Source organism: Caretta caretta, chromosome 2 (genome assembly GCF_965140235.1).
Source record: "Caretta caretta isolate rCarCar2 chromosome 2, rCarCar1.hap1, whole genome shotgun sequence".
NCBI lineage: Eukaryota > Metazoa > Chordata > Testudines > Cheloniidae > Caretta > Caretta caretta.
In genome coordinates, this window is record NC_134207.1 from 48,713,770 (window position 1) to 48,733,368 (window position 19,599).

The following is a 19,599-nucleotide window of genomic DNA, read 5'->3' on the forward strand; positions in this document are numbered from 1 at the left end:
TAAGAAGACAGAGGATTTCCCTCTGGGCCAAACTTTAAAATTACAAAAAGAAAACCAGGAATACACCTTCCTATCAGCACAGAGAAAAATCACAAGCCAAAACAAAAATAAGCTAACACATTCCCTTGCTAGTACTTACTAATTCTAAAGGAGTTGGATTGCTTGCTTCCTTGATCTGTGTCTGGCAAGCACCCAGAACAGACCGACCAAAACCTCCCCCCCCGCACCAGATTTGAAAGTATCTTATCCCCTTATTGGTCCTTTTGGTCAGGTGCCAGCCAGGTTACCTGAGCTTCTTAACCCTTTACAGGTAAAAGGATTTTGTGCCTCTGGCCAGGAGGGATTTTATAGTACTGTATACAAGAAGGTTGCTACCCTTCCCTTTATATTTATGACACAAGTCAATAAAAATAAAGAGATTCTAAGCTAAGGCTGCTGAGTGGCCTTCAATGAAATTTATGAGGATGCAATCTACCATGTTACAAGGTTTACAGCACTGTTAACGTTTCATAGCAAAATATATGGGACAGTGTGGTTTCTGAGGTTTTTTTTTAAGGAAGGAAATAAAGACCCAAACAAATGAAAATCCTAGGTTGATTTCTGTGCACTAGTAGCTAAAATCTTAAAGTCTTCGTTGAGATTTATTCAATTACTTACTCAAGTGAGCAAGAACCAAACCTGAAAATTAAGGATAAAGTAAAATCTGACACAATAAGTTCAGGCTTTGGCCTTTTAACAGCAGTGAAATTTATAGTGTATTCTGCATCTTGATGATTATGGATTGGTGAAATTAATTTGGCCCAACAACTTGGATTTTCAGACACAAGCCGTTACAAAAAACGAACAAAATATTAAAGCCTGTAAAGGTAGATTTATAATGGAAATGCCAACTGAATGTGAACTGAATTGGTGCTACAAGCACTGCCATAAGGCAGTTAAATATTGACAATCAAAGATACTTGGTAGTCTTTGCTCAAAATGAATAAAGCAATTTCACAAAAATTCTCAAGAAACCTAGAGGCTTTGGACTTACCGGTGATGATCGAGAAGCTTCCTTCAGTTTTGACATCGTGGTTAGAAAACTCCCTATGAGATCATGAGACCCATCATTGTCATAATCATAACACTCTACCTAAAATGAAGCATTATCCAGGATTAGCGAGAGCCAATGAGAGTGATGTTGCAATGACACTTCTATAACAAAGAAAAAGGCAGGTTTTTTTGATACAGTTAGGATTTCAAGTGTGGCAGAAGTTTGCCCTCTGCCATAGACTTAAATTCATGGGGAATATATACAAGTGTCTGAAGGCTAGGCTTTACCAACTGCAGAAAGAAAAGGGAGTCTTACCTACTACTGAACCAGATCCTCCAAGCTGCTGAGCATCCTCATCTTCACGGAAGTCAATGAGCATCAAAAGTTCAGCATTTTACAGGATCAGGTCCAAGATGGTTAGTTAGGGCGAATGCTACTATTTTATTCTGATCATTTTTAGGAAAAAAGTCACTCCGTGGTGCTTAGTCTGTGCGCCCTTCTGCCGTTATAGACTGGAAGCCTGATTTTCAGAGATACTGACATTCAACTCCTATTGATTTTAGTGGGAGATATGGATGATCAGTACTTCAAGTCAGGCTCCGGATGGTTAGCAGGAGAGCAAAAGCAAGTGGACTGCATTACTGATCCAGAGAGGGGCTCAGAGACAGAGTTCAGTACCTTTCACTGCTGATAATAGAAGCGAGACTTGAGAGTTCTCTCAAGACCAGCAGTCTTAATTATCTGTAAATTTATAACTTCCTCAGAGATAGTATGTTGGCTAAAATCCCTCTTTGCCTGTATTTACAGCCCAATGGTAAGACTTTACTGATCAAATCAATTCACCTTTAACCTTAATGCCTTTCCTTTCTCACTTACTCTTCCTTTCTTGGGTTATTTTTGCTGTTTAACGGGGTGAGATGGCAGACTGTCAGTTTATTTAGCCCAGCTCTATTTTTCCATTGTTGTTTTAACTTTTGTGAAGAATCTGCTCACATACATATAAAAATTAATAAAATGAAAAGGCTATGACTGTTCTCCAGAATGTCTTAATTATAATTCTGAATTAAGTTTGTATATTTAAACTGATATTGCACAAACCACCTCTCTCTATTTAAGAATGATTTTTTGCTCTGAGTATAAAGTAAGATGACTTATTAAAATAACAGCTTCCTAGTTCCAAAATTTCCATTGAAGCACTTTTCCATTATTCAGGATAAATATACAGACCCTGGACAAAAATTTTCCTAAACAGATTCAATCTAAGCCATGCTGCTGTTCTCCATGCCCTTCTTTCCTACTCCCCATTAAGACAACGTATTATACTGTACACTAGCACATTAATAATTAATAAAGTTATGTTTTCTTTAACGTTTCATTTATGACTGAACAAAAAAAAAAATACCCACTACCTTAATAAAATCTTGGGTTTCTGAGAGAAAACTGCCTGCATAACACGTTTCATATTTCTACATTACTGCCTTTTAGATTGAAAGCTCTATAGTGCAGAGACTGTGCTTTCTTCTGTTGGCATAGCTCCTAGATACATTTTGGCTACCACTGTAATATAATACATGCACATGCATTGAACACCAATTCATACTTCATACAGGCAACAACAGTATCACAGATGGAGAAACATATATTTCAGCACAGGCAGATGTGATGCAGATTATTTAGGCTCTCTTATGTTGAGCCAATCAGATGTTCACCTAACCAAGCAATTGGTGGAATTCTTAATACCAAATATATTTTTTATCATTCAACAGTAATAATAGCTTGTTCCAAGGTTATCATAAGTGTCTTTTTTATTTAAAGACAGAAAAGATTTCTGGGAGTTTGATATATTAAATACATCTAGCCCAATGTTTCTTTTGAGATCAAAAGGTTGACTGCTCACGCAACAATCTTGGTGGCTCCCTGTAGCAACATAAACATTATCTTTGTTCCCCTCTTCTCTCCTCAGAGCTGATGGATTCAGGCATGCTAGCTCCAAATGAGAGAGGCTCACATTTGTGGTACAGAACGATATTACTGACTCACTGCAACACACACACAATTTAGAAATAAATTAATGAGATAGTGTAGCAAGTTGATTTGTGCATTACTGCTGAATACACAAACTGAGCGACTCAGTGTGTGAAGAGGCATTCATACTGAGGAAAGCTAAAAAAGTCATTTTACTTACTATAATAAGATAGCCTGTTATGCATGCCACTGTGTGTATAAAAGCATTAAAGCATTGTTTAATTCTTCTTCAAAACATTACCACAATTTTACTGTCTCATCTGAAAGCAATTTTAAATCCATAAACTACAATTTCAAAATAAAATGCAGCAGAGATTAGAATCTATCCGGCTTTATTTGTGTAAATCTGGAGCCATGGAAATCCAGTTACTCTGGATATATACCCATGTAACTGAGTTCAGAAACTCCACAGCAGGTTTTATTATACACCTACACAGTGTATTCTATTGGGTGAGAAGATTACATTTTGGATCATCCAGAGCTGAAAACAACCCTATCTTATAGGATTTATTTGGTCAAGGAACTATAGTTTTAGTGGGGCTATTTAATGGAAATGAAAAATTCATCTATGACATGTGAAGAAGAGCTGTCATTAGCTCTTTCCTTTTTTTCCCCCCCAGGTTGTCAGATTCTGGGCTTACTTATAAAGGTAATCATTACTCTGCTTTATCACTGTTTTATTCTGTGCAGGTTTATACCCATAGTAGCTACATATGTTCCAGCTGTGCATTAAGCAATGAAACTAATGTTTGTGGCATGTGATTTATTCTCTCTTGCATCCTCTCCCCAGGATGGAAATAAGTGCTATGGTATATCTTGTTCTGATAGGATTTTGTCTAAATGTACACACTGCTGTGACAGATTGGGGAATATGTCTATCAATTTATGAATTCCATTTTGATTTTGTGAATGCCTTTGATTTTGTGATTTTGTGAAAGCCTATACTTCAACTGCCACTTTGAATGTAATCTTAGGGCATGTCTACCCTGGGACACTCAGGAAAGTTAAACTGAATTAAATGAAGGTGTGAATTTAAAATGCATTCCTTCACACTAAGGCCACCTTACTTCCGAATGAGACTATCCATTCAAGGGTTTAACGTGATTTAACCAGTGCTGTAGAAACTGAAGATCGATGAATTGGTTTACCACCCTGGATTTGGCAGCTTCAGTTGAAGCTGAAATCGGCAAGATGAAATTCAACAAAGAGAAGTTTAAAGTATTATGCTTAGGAGGGAAAAAATCATATGCACAAATACAAAATGGGGAAAAACTGGATAAGTGGTTCTAGAACTGAAAAGGATCTGGGGGTAATGTAGAGGATCACAAATTCAATATGAGTCAACAATGCAAGGCTGTGATGAAAAAGGCAAATGTCATTCAGAGATACGTTAGCAGGAGTGCCATATGTAGACCTGGGAGGTAACTGGTACAGTACTAGTGAGGTCTCAGCTACAGTACTGTGCCCAGTTTTGATCATTGCACTTTAAGTAAGATGTGAAAGAGTCCAGAGGACAGCAACAAAAAGAGAAAGATATTTAGAAAACATGACCCATAAGGAAAGGTTGAAAGAACTGAGCATGTTTACTCTAAAAAAAGGAGAGAATTAAAAAGGGGACATGATGAGTCTTCAAACACGTAAAAGGGTGCTGCAAAGAGAATGGTGATCAATTGTTCTTTATGTTCACTGAGGGTAGGACAAGAACTCTTTGGGTTACTCTGAAGCAAGGGAGATTTAAATTAGATATTACGAAAAACTTTCTAATTATATGAGTAGTTAAGTTATGGAATAGGTTACCTAGGGAAGTTATGAAATGCTCATCATTAGAGGTTTTTAAGAACTAGTTAGACAAAACAGCTGACAGGCACGGTCTAGGTATACTTAATTCTTCCTCAGCATGGTGACTGGGGGAAATGGACTAGATGATCTCTTGAGGTTCCTTCTGGCATTACATTTTTATGATTCTTTGATAGAAAGCTTCTCTTGCTTTGTAATTCAACCAGCATGATTGCTTCTGTAACTTGGAATTTTTGTTTTGCAGGAAATTTTGACACTTACATTTGTTTTTGTTCCAAACTGGAACAAACAAAAAAAAAAACATTTTGAAATTTTCCATGCAATGGAAGTTTGAAAAATTTCAGTTTCTGAATTTATTTTTTCATTTTTACATTATTTCACGACATGCCAGTGGTATTACTGCATAATATACTCTATTTCATGACAGATCAGTAGTAATGTAAAAACAAAAATGAAAAAAAAACCCATAAAATTAAGTTCAAAATATAGTTTCAAATTTTTCCAAAATAGATTTTGTTTCAAAATATTCTCCCTGCAAGAATTCATGTTGAAATAAAAACTTCTGAAGCATTTCAATTTCTACATAAAAACAATTTCCATCAGAAAAAAAAAAAAACACGTAACAGAAAATTTCTGGTTTCAGAGTAACAGCCGTGTTAGTCTGTATTCGCAAAAAGAAAAGGAGTACTTGTGGCACCTTAGAGACTAACCAATTTATTTGAGCATAAGCTTTCGTGAGCTACATGATGAATGAATCCAATGAAGTGAGCTGTAGCTCACAAAAGCTTATGCTCAAATAAATTGGTTAGTCTCTAAGGTGCTACAAGTACTCCTTTTCTTTTTGAGAAAATTTCTGACCAGCTTTAAGCCTGAGCATAGGCTTGAAGAAATTTGTTGTGTTTCACCTTCTGTCTTTCGGCCTTAGCTTTTCCATCACTAGTTCTCAAGTTTCCGCCTGTCATTTGATGCAGGGTGTCAAAAAACCAAGAACTTTTGGGTGATGAGGACTATGGGGGTGTTTGGGGGTCAGGGTGTCAATGGTTGCAGATAATGTTCAGTAAGGATTCACTAGATTGACTCCTTGTCCTGGGAGTGGAGCCCACCTTATCCTCCTAGGCTATTTGAACCATCCTTCTCGACAGAGGAAAAAGGACTGAACCATCACAGATTCAGTTAGGACAAGAAGGCAGGCAACCCTGCATTCATCTTCTCTCCGAACATCAAATCCAAAAGTGGTGCTTAAGATAAGGCAGGTTCATTTGAATTCACTCATCTGATAACAGAACCCAGAGCTGAAGCTAACAGATTATGATGCTCCTTTATGGACCAATGACTAAAGGCAGCGAAGGACGTCAATGGCAGCAGAGATCCATTTTCTTGAAATATGCTGCCCGTGTTGTCACAATGTCTCTGCTTTGGGAGCTAGCGGAGTGAGGAAGGGAGATACTACTAAATAGTTAGTAGTGAAATAATTACATTTGTAAAATGTCCTCCTGACTAGAGGATTCCAAATTAAAATATTTCAAATACTAGCTCTATACCCAAATCAGTTAATGTTAAAAACAGCTTGGCATCAGAAGGTTTTGTCTGGGTAGATCCAGCGACTCAATGCTAATGCTTTGCTACTGTGCTTTATTCATGGGGATCCCCATGAACATTCATTCTACTCCTCAGGCTAGCAGGAACTGGGATTATTGTGTAGGTAATATCTAAGCAATGGAGGAAAGAACGAAGCAATTGGTCAGCAAAGTCCAGTTGAGCAGGCTGAGAAAAGGACCTGATGGCTGTGACACACATCCAGGAAAGAAAGGGAATTAAACAAGTGTGAAACACGTTTAAGGCACCAGGCGACAGACAGTCATATGGAGGGGAGCAAGAAAGAGTAACAGCCAAAAGGATTCTAACTGACTGTAAATGTGCAAGTAAACAGCCCACACTTTTAACAAGTCTGAGAACTGATGCTGTGTTAACACTAATTCAAAGGAAAAATTGGAGAGAAATACACATTTACTCTAGGTTAATCGGCTTCCCTAACTCTGGAAGTCAATTTGACAAAATTTTTTAGGAGATACCGTAACACAAACTATCAGGTCATCATTATCATCATCCCTGTTTTCTGTTACTTATAATAAAAACCTGTATTTTGAATTTAACTTAAAATTAAGAGGATAAACAAGTTAAATGAATATTCATTATATTTGCTAACTGTTCTCTAGATACATTAAGAACAAATGCAATGCATCATTTAAATATTACCTTGATTGTTTTATCCATATCACTGTAACACAGAGAATTGAGAGGTATTTTAAAGGGCTTCCAGACAGGATTCAAGTTGTTTTTTATAACCTGCCAAAAAGATTTGATAAAATAGCATTGTTAGCAAGGCAAGATGGAGAGGGACTATCAGTTTTGCCCTGTTTTTATTCCATAACTATAACAAATATGGAAAGTGTTGACCTCTGAGGCAGTCACAGAAAACATGTACACATGACAAGGATATAACAAGACCCGGATCATCATAACAGGAGAAAATTTTGTTTTAACACCAAGACCTTGGAGGAAGTTGGATGCTGCTGCTCACTGCTAGGTCAGTATTTTCCAAAAGGGAAATTTAATCTATCATTCCATTTAAATCCCAAACTGGAGAGGATGTAACATTCCAGTACCTCTGTACTGGAAGACCCAAAGCATAGGCAGCATTTTGCTATGTACCCCCACATCTTACCAGTAGAAGCAAGACAATGGGGTAAAATCATCATTTCCAGAAGTTACATTTCACTCCACCAAATGTTTATACTGAAACACCATTTCCAGAAGTATTTCCTCCAGAGATTCAAGGGTTAAGGGAAGGGGGCGGGGCAGAAGAGATGTGCAAGTCAGCAAAGGCCACTTTATAACCTCCTCATGTCTATCAAGCAAAAAGAATCTTAGTGCTGTAAGGAAGTGTACCTTCCTCTAAATTTGTTCATTATTTAAATACTGATTAGGGCTTCAGGCTCTCCTATAAGTATTTAGTAATAAGTTATACACTTATTTTAAGCAGTAAATATCAGACCTAGCTGAAGTTGTCATTCTCCGATATTAATAGTAATATTATAATAGCATCTAGGTGTTCCTACCAAAACTAGACCATTATGCTAGCCATTACATACATCTAAACAATCGCTGCCCACAGGGTTTACAATCTAAATGGACAAGAGTAAGAAAAAGCAGTATTATCCACATTTAAGTGCCAGAGACATTTCATGACTTTCAAGTCACACAGAAAAAAAGTTTAACAGGAGATCTGAGTTTTCCCATCTCTGAGACCCAGTCTGGCGCCTTAACCACAAGATTAACTCTCCTGCTCTAAAGGTGCTGTACCTTTAGTGCTATGTTATACATTTAAAGTCAGATTAACTCAATAAAACTCTAGTTTCTTGTGAACAACCTCCCCTACCTCAGTTCTGTGAACCATTACCCAGTTCCCTTCCGAGGTCTGCTTGTGGAACTCCAAGTAAGGGTCTGACTTTCCAAAAATATCCTGAGTTTAAAAAATAGGCAGTTATCACATGGCATGAATGTTATCAAACACTAATATACATAGTCCGATAAATGGAAGGTAAACAAGAGACTCCTTCCTAAAAACTATTAAACATCTTTCTGATGAAGAATACAAATCACTTTTCAGGTATCATTCTCATTATTGCTTTTTAAAACAGGATAGTTTATATTAACAAGCCAAAGAATTATATAGCTATGAGTAGATTAGAAATATTCTTTAAATGTAAGGTGAGATTCTGTGCTCTGTAAACACTGCCAGACAGTTCCATCTCAGGGCAATGGGACCACTAGGCGTATGAAGGGCAGGACCCGAATTCAAAGCTGCCTAATTAGAGCATTATAAAAATGTAAAATAGAAGCATTTCTTCCCTACACACTTATTTTTAACATCTATTTTAGAATTTCATAGAGCAATTCAAGCGTTTAGAGATTCTAATGCCAGCCCTGAAGTTGTTTCTTTATTATAATGGATTTGCCCACTCTAACATATACTTTGTCTGAAAGTGAACTTTCTACAGTTATTTATTTTAGTAAATAAAATTAAAATGCAAAAGCATTCACACTAATGAACAGATACAAAGCTGGGATTAATTTATATGGACAGAGTTAAGTCTTGTTCAAAGAACATTTTTGGCAATATACCTGTCTCACTTTAGAATTAGGTTAAGATTCATTCTAAAAACTTCAATGTAATTCACAAAATGTTCTGTTTCTATAGTTTTCTTCTACTGTAAGCAGTATCTTAGTAGACTTAATTTCTTCAGCAAAGAATCCCAGAATGAATCAAGCCCTGTCATTATTTATTTATAAGAGCATCATTTTAATGCTTTGTTATTATAAATACAACCATTAAGTACCTTATTGTCTAGTTTCCTTGCTTCTATTTCGAACAAGACCACTCTGTTATCCTTTACTTCTTCTGCTGTAATCTAGGTAGATAAAAGAAGGACGAACATTTATTCTGTGTTCAGGACTATATACTTCACTAATATTATTCACAACATACCTAGAAAGGGTAGATGTGAAATATTTTATTTAAATATAGAAGTACTTGAAGATCCTTGGATGAAAAGGTAGGACACAACTCTGAAGTGTTTTAAAAACATCAGGCAAGCTATACAACTCCCATGTTAGTAGGTAAATAGTCTCATTTTACAAATGAATAACCCAAGATACAGATGTTAAGATTCACATTTTCAACAGTGGCCACTAATTTTGGATGGCTCAAGTTGAGACATACAGGTCCCGATTTTCAGAAGCAAGCACCCCTAATGCAGCTGAAGTCAACAGATGCTGAGAGCGTTCAATACCTCTGAAAATGGGCACCAAAAGTTGAAACCCCAAAAAAGGGACCACTTTGAAGATTTTGGATTATTTATTTGCCAAATGCTACAGACCCAGTGCCAGAACCAGGTATAGAACCTACGAGTTCCAACACCAAATGTCCCTGCTCAATGAGATAAAAGAGCTTGCTGAACTAACTGTACAGAGGCACATTTTCAGAGCTTCTCTCACATCCACTAGATGGTGAGATCTGTCTTTATGCAGTTCAAGTTCAAGCTTCTAAACGGTTTTCATATTTAAAAAAAAAACACTGTGGTGCAGCACACTTGGAAACCTGCTAAACTGTGGTTATAGCTAGAAGGCAGACAGCATTCTAAAAGGAATTTTACTGCTGTTCTGTCATTTTCAAAGGCAAAAAAGGGATGCTCGGTGAGGTCTTTAACTCTACAGGCAGATCACAGACTGAAGTCAAAGTTTGTCTGTTGGTCTCAACTTTATAACTAGCAAATTCTGTGGGAGGTATCATCCTCAGACGCAGCATACTCTGTTCCATTATGTACTTGACCAATTCTGATATCAGAAGAACATGCGGCAAGTAACAATAATACCATTTGTATCCAGTCCTCTGAACAGCAATATCACCACAAACTTATGGACATCTTTGAACAAAGTATTATAATAGCAGCTAGAAATCGTACATGGATCTTGGGTTGAAAAAAAATCTCTTATACATGGGAGGTGACCCCTACAAGTTTGCCAAAGGTCATGCTTTTTGGCTACAAAGTCACTTTCGTACACAATTTGGAAAGTCACCAATTTTAGCTGAATAAAGTAGACCAGATTTCTACATTTCACTGTATAGAATAGAGGTGGTGCAAACTAGGGCACTAACATTGTAGCCTGAAGAAAGTGTACAGGACATGTGAAGATAAGATCCTGGTGCCTCTGAATAATTTCCTGGTTGGCAGTATCCCACAATATTTAATTAACAGACTCAGCCTATTAATTGCTGATCTCAATGGAGCATTCCCATTAGAACTGCATTGCCAAATCTGTCCATCCATTTTGCTAACATCCATCACCACTGTGAAGAATTTGAGAGATCTGCATTAATTTTATGATTCATCTTTCTTTCTCCCAGTGAGTCTGCTGGTTATTTTGATGCTGGCTAAAAGGTAAAGCTAAATCAGCCTTAGTTAGCTCTGGTCTACTCTACAAACTTACATTGGTATAAACTACTTCGCTCAGGGGTGTGAATTTTCCATATCCCTGAACAACATAGTTATATTGACCTATCTTCCCACTGTAGACAGTGCTATAATGACAAGAAGGCTTCTCCTGTGAGCATAGCTACTGCCTCTCGGGGAGGTGGAGTACCTAGACAGGAGCTTTCCAATCAGCGTGGGTAACGTCTTCACTAAGTGCTACAGCGGTTCAGGGTGCAGCTGCGCTGCTGCAGCACTGTAAGTGCAGACAAGCCCTTAGCTTTGGTCTGCAGGAACCCAGACAATGGCTGTAGACAGCACCAAATGCTGATGGCTCAGATGGACAATCCAGCAGTGGATTCAGTGTAAGTCTGCCTCTGTCCCACCTGGGAAGAAGCATAAGCCCAACTGACCAGGTTGTGTTGCTCTAGGACAAACACAGGGACTTTGAAAAAATAAAAGACTACCTGTGAACCTGGGGGGCGGGGCAGGGATGGACAGAGGGAACCACAATAACTGAAGGGTCAGACAGAGGGGTAAAGGTTGCACTTTCCAATGCTGGGGGGGGGGGGATTACTCGGACGGGAGCTACCTAAATTGCAAGGAAAGGTTAACGTTTAGGTAAGATCTATATGCATATTATCTTCTGTTTGATTTTTTTTCCCTCTCCTTTTGTTGTGTCCCTATAAATAAATCACACTGTCTTTGACAAGCTGTTCTGTCACTTCCTGGAGACAAGTTGAAGCAGGAGCCAAAATCCAAGTGGACCTGCCAAGGATACAGTTGAGGAACATGGGTGCTGTGATCTGGGAACCCAGCCTAAAAGTGGTGAGAGTTATAGGAAAGAAGTACAGGCATAGACCCGTCACTTGCATTAGGGTGCCCACAGAGAGACCGAGTAAGGGAATCAAAGATACAACTTGCCATAAGCCATGACAACCAAGTGATCCAGTCAGCCTCACTTCAGTCCCTGGAAAAATCATGGAGCAGGTCCTCAAAGAATCAATCCTGAAGCACTTGCATGAGAGGAAAGTGATCAGGAACAGCCAGCATGGATTCACCAAGGGAAGGTCATGCCTGACTAATCTAATCGCCTTTTATGATGAGATTACTGGTTCAGTGGATGAAGGGAAAGCAGTGGATGTATTGTTTCTTGACTTTAGCAAAGCTTTTGACACGGTCTCCCACAGTATTCTTGTCAGCAAGTTAAGGAAGTATGGGCTGGATGAATGCACTATAAGGTGGGTAGAAAGCTGGCTAGATTGTCAGGCTCAACGGGTAGTGATCAATGGCTCCATATCTAGTTGGCAGCCGGTATCAAGTGGAGTACCCCAAGGGTCGGTCCTGGGGCCGGTTTTGTTCAATATCTTCATAAATGATCTGGAGGATGGTGTGGATTACACTCTCAGCAAATTTGCGGATGATACTAAACTGGGAGGAGTGGTAGATACGCTGGAGGGGAGGGATAGGATACAGAAAGACCTAGACAAATTGGAGGATTGGGCCAAAAGAAATCTGATGAGGTTCAATAAGGATAAGTGCAGGGTCCTGCACTTAGGACGGAAGAACCCAATGCACAGCTACAGACTAGGGACCAAATGGCTAGGCAGCAGTTCTGCGGAAAAGGACCTAGGGGTGACAGTGGACGAGAAGCTGGATATGAGTCAGCAGTGTGCCCTTGTTGCCAAGAAGGCCAATGGCATTTTGGGATGTATAAGTAGGGGCATAGCGAGCAGATCGAGGGACGTGATCGTTCCCCTCTATTCGACATTGGTGAGGCCTCATCTGGAGTACTGTGTCCAGTTTTGGGCCCCACACTTCAAGAAGGATGTGGATAAATTGGAGAGAGTCCAGCGAAGGGCAACAAAAATGATTAGGGGACTGGAACACATGAGTTATGAGGAGAGGCTGAGGGAGCTGGGATTGTTTAGCCTGCAGAAGAGAAGAATGAGGGGGGATTTGATAGCTGCTTTCAACTACCTAAAAGGGGGTTCCAAAGAGGATGGCTCTAGACTGTTCTCAATGGTAGCAGATGACAGAACGAGGAGTAATGGTCTCAAGTTGCAGTGGGGGAGGTTTAGATTGGATATTAGGAAAAACTTTTTCACTAAGAGGGTGGTGAAACACTGGAATGCGTTACCTAGGGAGGTGGTAGAATCTCCTTCCTTAGAGGTTTTTAAGGTCAGGCTTGACAAAGCCCTGGCTGGGATGATTTAACTGGGAATTGGTCCTGCTTTGAGCAGGGGGTTGGACTAGATGACCTTCTGGGGTCCCTTCCAACCCTGATATTCTATGATTCTATGATCCAGGAAACTACAGGCCTGTTAGTTTGACCTCAATGAATGCAAGATCTTGGAACAAATTTTGAAAGAGAAAGTAGTTAAGGACATAGGGGTAAACAATAATTGGGATAAAAATAAAACACGGTTTTACAAAACGTAGATTATGCCAAACCAACCAGATTTAAATTTATTTATTTATTTGGAGATGGTAACTTACTTTCTAGACAAAGGAAATGCAGTAGATCTAATCTACCTGGATTTTAGTATGGCATTTGATACAGTTCCACATGGGTAATTAAATTCTAAAAGACACTGGTGAAATCTCAGCTGGAATACGGTGTGAAATTTTGATCTTCCACGTTAAAGATTTATTCAAACTGGAACAGGTGCAAAGAAGGGCTACTAGGATGATCAAGGGAATGGAGAACCTACCTTACAAAAGGACCGTGGCTTGTTTAGCTTAACCAAATGAAGGCTGAGGGGAGATGACTGCTTTCTATAAATACATCAGACGGATAAACACCAGGGAAGGAGAGAAGTTATGTAAGTTAAGGGCCAAAGCTGGCACAAGAACAAATGGATATAAGCTGGCCATCAATAAGGTTAGGCTTGAAATTAGACAAAGGTTTCTAACTATCAGAGGAGTGAAGTTCTGGAACAGCCTTCAAAGGGGAGTAGTGAGGGCAAAAACTTGTTTCAAGACTAAAGCTTAATAAGTTTACAGAGAGGATGGTATAATGAGACTGCCTACAATGGCACATAGCACATCTGCGACCGCTATTAGCAAATATCCCCAATGGCTGGAGATGGGACACTAGACAGGGAGGACTGAGTCAATACAGAAAATTCTTTCTAGGTGTCTGGCTTGTGGGCTCACCCATATGCTCAAGATTTAACAGATCACCATATTTGGTGTCAAGAAGAAATTTTCCCCTTGGGCAATTAGAGCTCCTGGGAGGGGTTTGCCTTCCTTTGCAGCATGGAGCATGGGTAACTTGAACTACCGTAAATGGTAGATTCTCTGTAACTTGAAGTCTTTAAATCAAGATTTGAGAATTTCAGTAACTCAGCCAGAGATTAGGGGTCTATTACAGGAGTGGGTGGGTGAGGTTCTGTGGCCTGTGAAGTGCAGGTGGTCAGACTAAATGATCATGAGATTCCCTTCTGGCCTTAGAGTCCATATTAACTGAATATCTCTAGCCACCCTAGTACTGGTTAAAAGCCCCTACTGATGCTGCAAAACTGACCCCAAAATAAAGATCATTAATGGGTTCTCCATCCACTCAGCTCCCACATCAAGAAATACCCTTCAATGCCAGCATGGTTGTTGCTTATACTCTTATTGGTTGCCAAATCTACAGTTCTATCACTCACTGCTTGACAACCCAATAATTGTATATATGTTAGTGTTTGCTCATGACCAACTAAAGCAATAATGAAACTTCAAAGTAGCCCTAAAGATTGGTAACTTTAAATAGATCTATTCCTACAGAAAAAAGAGTAAAGACCAGGAATTTTAACGTTTGTGTCTCAATTCCATTACCTAGTTACCCTTTTGATGTAACCTCTTGCTGTTCTCTGCCGAAAAGATTATATATTGCTCAGGACACAGACCGCCTTAATTATTTGTAAAGCTCTAGACACACCTACAGTGGTTACCACTAAATATTAGCCATTTATCTAGTTACCACACTGGTATCATGATACTACATTAGACTTCTATCCTAATTCTGTTTATGTAGGATACAGCTTGAGATGAAAGTAAAATCATTTGCGAAGAAAATAAAAACTAATAAGAGTCCACATTTGCTCAGGACCTGAGGGTAAGTAATTGAAAGAAGCAATTTGATTTTTGTTGTTTAAATAAATAAATAATAAATAAAAAGTGTTCACCCACTTGAGTTTATTTGAGCCTCTGAAGACTCTGATTTTGATAAGTTGGTCAACACAGAAGTACTGTTTTATAAATTGAAAGCTACAAACAAACAGCTGTGAAAGAAATATTCCTGTTACTATGATGTGATAGAACACATTTAACTCAGTAAGAGAAACAACTTGTGGGCTATATGCTAGAAGGAAAAAGCCAAGTATCATCCTACCGTAATGCTTCCTTTCCCGGCAGGTTTGCCATTTTTAAACATTAATGGTCTTGTTAGTGTCTTGCAGGAGACTATCTGTCAAAACAAAAGTTAAATTATAATAACTCTTGACAATTAACAGTTTTTCACATTGAAAGAAACAAGTGGTGTTGCATATTCCATTTTAGGAAACTATTCTACCATGAGAACTCCAGCATTACTTTTATTTCTTATAGCCTTCAATATGTTTGGATAATATTTAAAAGATATGAAGCTATATGCAACTTTGACTACACGACAGAAGTAAAAACAAGGTAAGAACTACAAGAAATCCTTTACACACCAATAATTTCAACAGTAGAATAAGGACTTTTCCTGAATAGCTGCTAAAGATGGCTTGTATCTGACATGATACATACATACGTACATTAATATATATCAGGGAGGATGCCTGAAATTGTGAGATTAGACTATCCCTTAATTCTTGACACATTGCATTTGGATTTATACATATGGCAAATAATTTAAGCAATCAGATTGCTGAAAAAGTACATTTTTGTTTTATAGTATGTCTATGTTTTATTTTGTTATTTTACCTACATTCAGAATTTCAGGCTTAGCTTCTACTAGTACTCAGTTCCTCTTTTGGGGAGGTGGGGGGAGTATCTTTTAAAAAGAATGTGAAGAGACAAGACAGAAACTTCTTTCAAAAAGATCCCTTTCATAATTTTATGTCAAAACGCAGAACAAACTGCACTGAGTAACAACATTAACAGGAAGACAAGGTCTTTTAGGAAGACAATTTACTTTTCTTTGTCTCTCGCTGAAGCGAACAGTAATGACAGCAACAAGAACCTTCATAAATAAACTTTCAGCACTGTGCTGTTAGTTTCCCCATCTTGGAATCTCTAAACTTTCCTTCTAGAAGAGGCTCAAGTAGAAAAGCCAGCAACTTTGAATTCCATAGTTTCACTTTCCAATTAGATGCCAGTTATCTAGGCAAATTAGCAAGTGCAGAGAAGGACTTCTTGCTGTAGGTAGATAAGATACTTGAATTTTTCTAAAAATACCTGAAATTATTGTCCTGAAATACCTGAAATTAGCCCAGATGCACTGGAACCTGATGCCTCATTAAAAAGCCTCAAAATTAGCAATTCATATAATTCACTGATGTTTGCAATGTTTTGCAATCATGCCACATGATCTTGTTTTTGATCTTGCAGAAAGGAAGAGTATCATGCTGCTGTTACAATGCTTTAAGGTACAGATTAATAGCTACTATAGGATTTTCTATGGAGCCTGACTTAATAGCTCAAGTGTCATGTCATGACAACAGTAGTTTGGAATCTGCAAGCATTTGGGTATTCTGTATGGCAGTGACTAACTATCATTTCTCATTTATTCCTAGTCCACCTGTTCTCTAAACAGCAATCTGCTTAATTACAGCCAGAGATATGCCAACCTCTTCATGGGCCACCTTGAAGAAGAATTTCTGGACAAACACAAGCATGAAACCAATAAGATACCTGAGATACATAGATGATATTTTCATCCCCTGGACAGACACCTAAACTACCTCATAGATTTTCACTACAACTTCAGCAACTACCACCAACACATAAAAGTCTCTCTAAAACACACCCACACTAGCAACAACTTCCTGGACACCAAGATCAATTTCGACAACGGAATCCTACAGACAACAATGTACAAGAAACCCACGGATCACCACACCTACCTTCAGAGGTCCAGTAAGCACCTCAAGCACACCAGGAAATCTGTTATCTACAGCCAGGGACTTAGATACCACAGAATATGCTGACAGGAGAAAGTCTAGGATAAACACACTTAAAACTGCCTTCACCAAACAAGGACACTCCGAATCAGAGAAATAGATCACTTTATGGAATGGGCCACCCAAATAACCCAATAGAACCTGCTTCAATACAGAAATAAAACCTCCTTTGACCACACACACCTAGTTGTCACCTATCACTCCACATAGGTACCAATATGGGTTATCATCAGATAATCACAACACATACTTGATGGGAACCACATTCTGAAAGAAATTTTCTGACCCCCTACTTCTGGCCTTCAAACAATCCCCCCACCTCTCCAAGTTCATCAGAAGCAAACTCCCCACATACCAGGACACACCAACTAAAAGCAGCACCAGACCCTGCAAGAACAACAGATGCAAAACCTGCAGACATACCTCCACTGCTAGCATGGTCGAAACTGTGTGTTGTGGGGGGTGTTAAGATCCATGGATCCTTCACATGCGTATCACAACATGAGGTGTACACTTCTTCCAATGCACTAAATGCCCAAACAACATCACTATGGTCTTGAATGAACTCACACAAAAAAAAATGATAAGACAAAAGTACCTTATCACCGTCAGGTGAACACTTTTCACAAAGCGATCACTCTATATCTGACTTCTCAGTCGTTATTCTCAAGGGACGTCTGAACAAAACCTTTTACAGTTGGGCCTGGGAGCTTAATTTCATAATTTTGCTAAATACTAAAAATCATGGACTGAATAGAGATACTGGATTTATGACTTCTTGGAACAATCTATAACCCAGTTAAACCTTGCCCCTCAGCCTCTTTTCCCCCTATGACTAGAGAAGTGTTAACAGGTCACCTGAATGATCCCTTGAAATGTGTGTTAACTACTCATGCTAAACAATCTGTACCATCTTGTATTTAGCTGTGACTCTGAGTACATTTCCCAGACCTAAAGAAGATCTCAAAAGCTTGTCTCTCTCACCAACAGAAGTTGGTCCAATAAAAGATCTCACCCTCTTGTGATAGAGATAATATTCTCTCTCTCATATTCTACTTCGACTAGCATACATTAGACAAAACCTCAAGACGAGTGCTCACAGAATGATCTTATGTGCGGAACTGAAAGAAAAACAAACTCGCAGAGACTCTTACGCCTGGTCTACACAAGGAAATTAGTGAAAAATCCACACACTTGAGCAACGCAGTTAAACTGACCTAACTCCCGGTGTAAACAGTGCTAGGTTGATGGAGAATTCTACCGTTGACTTAACTACCGCCTCTCAGGGAGGTGGATTACCTACTCCAATGGGAGAACTCTTCCAGTCCACATAAGTAAGTAGCTGTAACATTTTAAGTGTAGACAAATTAGCAGAGACTCTTATTCTTCACTTACGAGTGCTATCCCCTCATGAGCGTGGTTATAGGTCAATGCATATAAAAGAGGCATGCTTAAAGTAAGCTTACAATTACATAGTTTTAGTAGAAATCAAAGTGGGTAATAAAATTGACACACTACACCCCATATTCTTCATAGAAATATTATATGATTATAGCATAACTATGATGTTTTGTCCAAGATCAGACATGTAAGATATCATTAGAAAGGTTATGATTTTCTGAATGTGAATATCCTATTTGTATGCCTGTCTCATTTTTGTATCTAAAAGTTAGGAATATAGACTGTACATCTGTAGTACAAAAGTGTTTGCACCTGGGGAATGCCCACCAGACAGAATGCAATTCGTCTGGCTGGCTAGCTGGGGACAAGTCAATGGACCATTAGGGAGAACAATGGGTCTTTAAAGATGCTAATCTCTGGGATGCTACAAACGGCCTTTGACTCATGGCTGCTTTGACACTGCAGGGTCATGTGATTATGAAACCTGGCACTGGACTCCATGATAGAATACCAGTATTTTCCACTGATGGGGGGGCGAGGAACCACACAGGAAAACAAAGGATTCCTGTCATATGTAAAACCTATTTCAGGCAGGGGAGGGATGTAATCAAGATTTGTTATTCACTGAATCCCTGCCCAGGATGACAGCTGGAAACATCTAAGAAACAAGGACAAAGGTGGGCGGAGAGGGAGGGGGCAAGAGGAGGACTGAGCCCAGGCTGGAAAAGGTGTCTGGCCTGTGAAAGAAATACCTAGAGTTTAAACTGCAAGCAAGAGCAGTTTACCTTCAGGAACCTCTGCAATCTGCCTAAAACAACATTTAGGGTGAGAAATTACTACTTGTAATGACAGGTTTCAGAGTAGCAGCTGTGTTAGTCTGTATCTGCAAAAAGAAAAGGAGGACTTGTGGCACCTTAGAGACTAACACATTTATTTGAGCATAAGCTTTCGTGAGCTACAGCATCCGAATGCATCCAATGAAGTGAGCTGTAGCTCACGAAAGCTTATGCTCAAATAAATGTGTTAGTCTCTAAGGTGCCACAAGTACTCCTTTTCTTTTTACTTGTAATGAGTTTCTTTGGTGTGTTAAGCTTAGTTTGCATGTTTGTTTTATTTGCTCAATACCATCTGCTTTGATCTGTTTGCTAACCCTTAT

General features: G+C 38.8%; 1 protein-coding gene across 2 annotated transcripts in view; it reads right to left on the minus strand.

Moving 5' to 3' along the window:
* CPNE3 (copine 3) overlaps nucleotides 1-19,599 on the minus strand; it is a 65,814-nt gene that overhangs the window by 22,401 nt on the left and 23,814 nt on the right. For both annotated transcript variants that reach the window (XM_048841141.2, XM_048841142.2), the window contains exons 4-8: nucleotides 15,269-15,343; nucleotides 9,256-9,327; nucleotides 8,295-8,378; nucleotides 7,112-7,201; nucleotides 1,034-1,132 (exon numbers count right to left, since the gene is read on the minus strand). In XM_048841141.2, coding sequence (XP_048697098.1) covers nucleotides 1,034-1,132; nucleotides 7,112-7,201; nucleotides 8,295-8,378; nucleotides 9,256-9,327; nucleotides 15,269-15,343 — 420 coding nt within the window. The remainder of the gene's footprint in view (nucleotides 1-1,033; nucleotides 1,133-7,111; nucleotides 7,202-8,294; nucleotides 8,379-9,255; nucleotides 9,328-15,268; nucleotides 15,344-19,599) is intronic.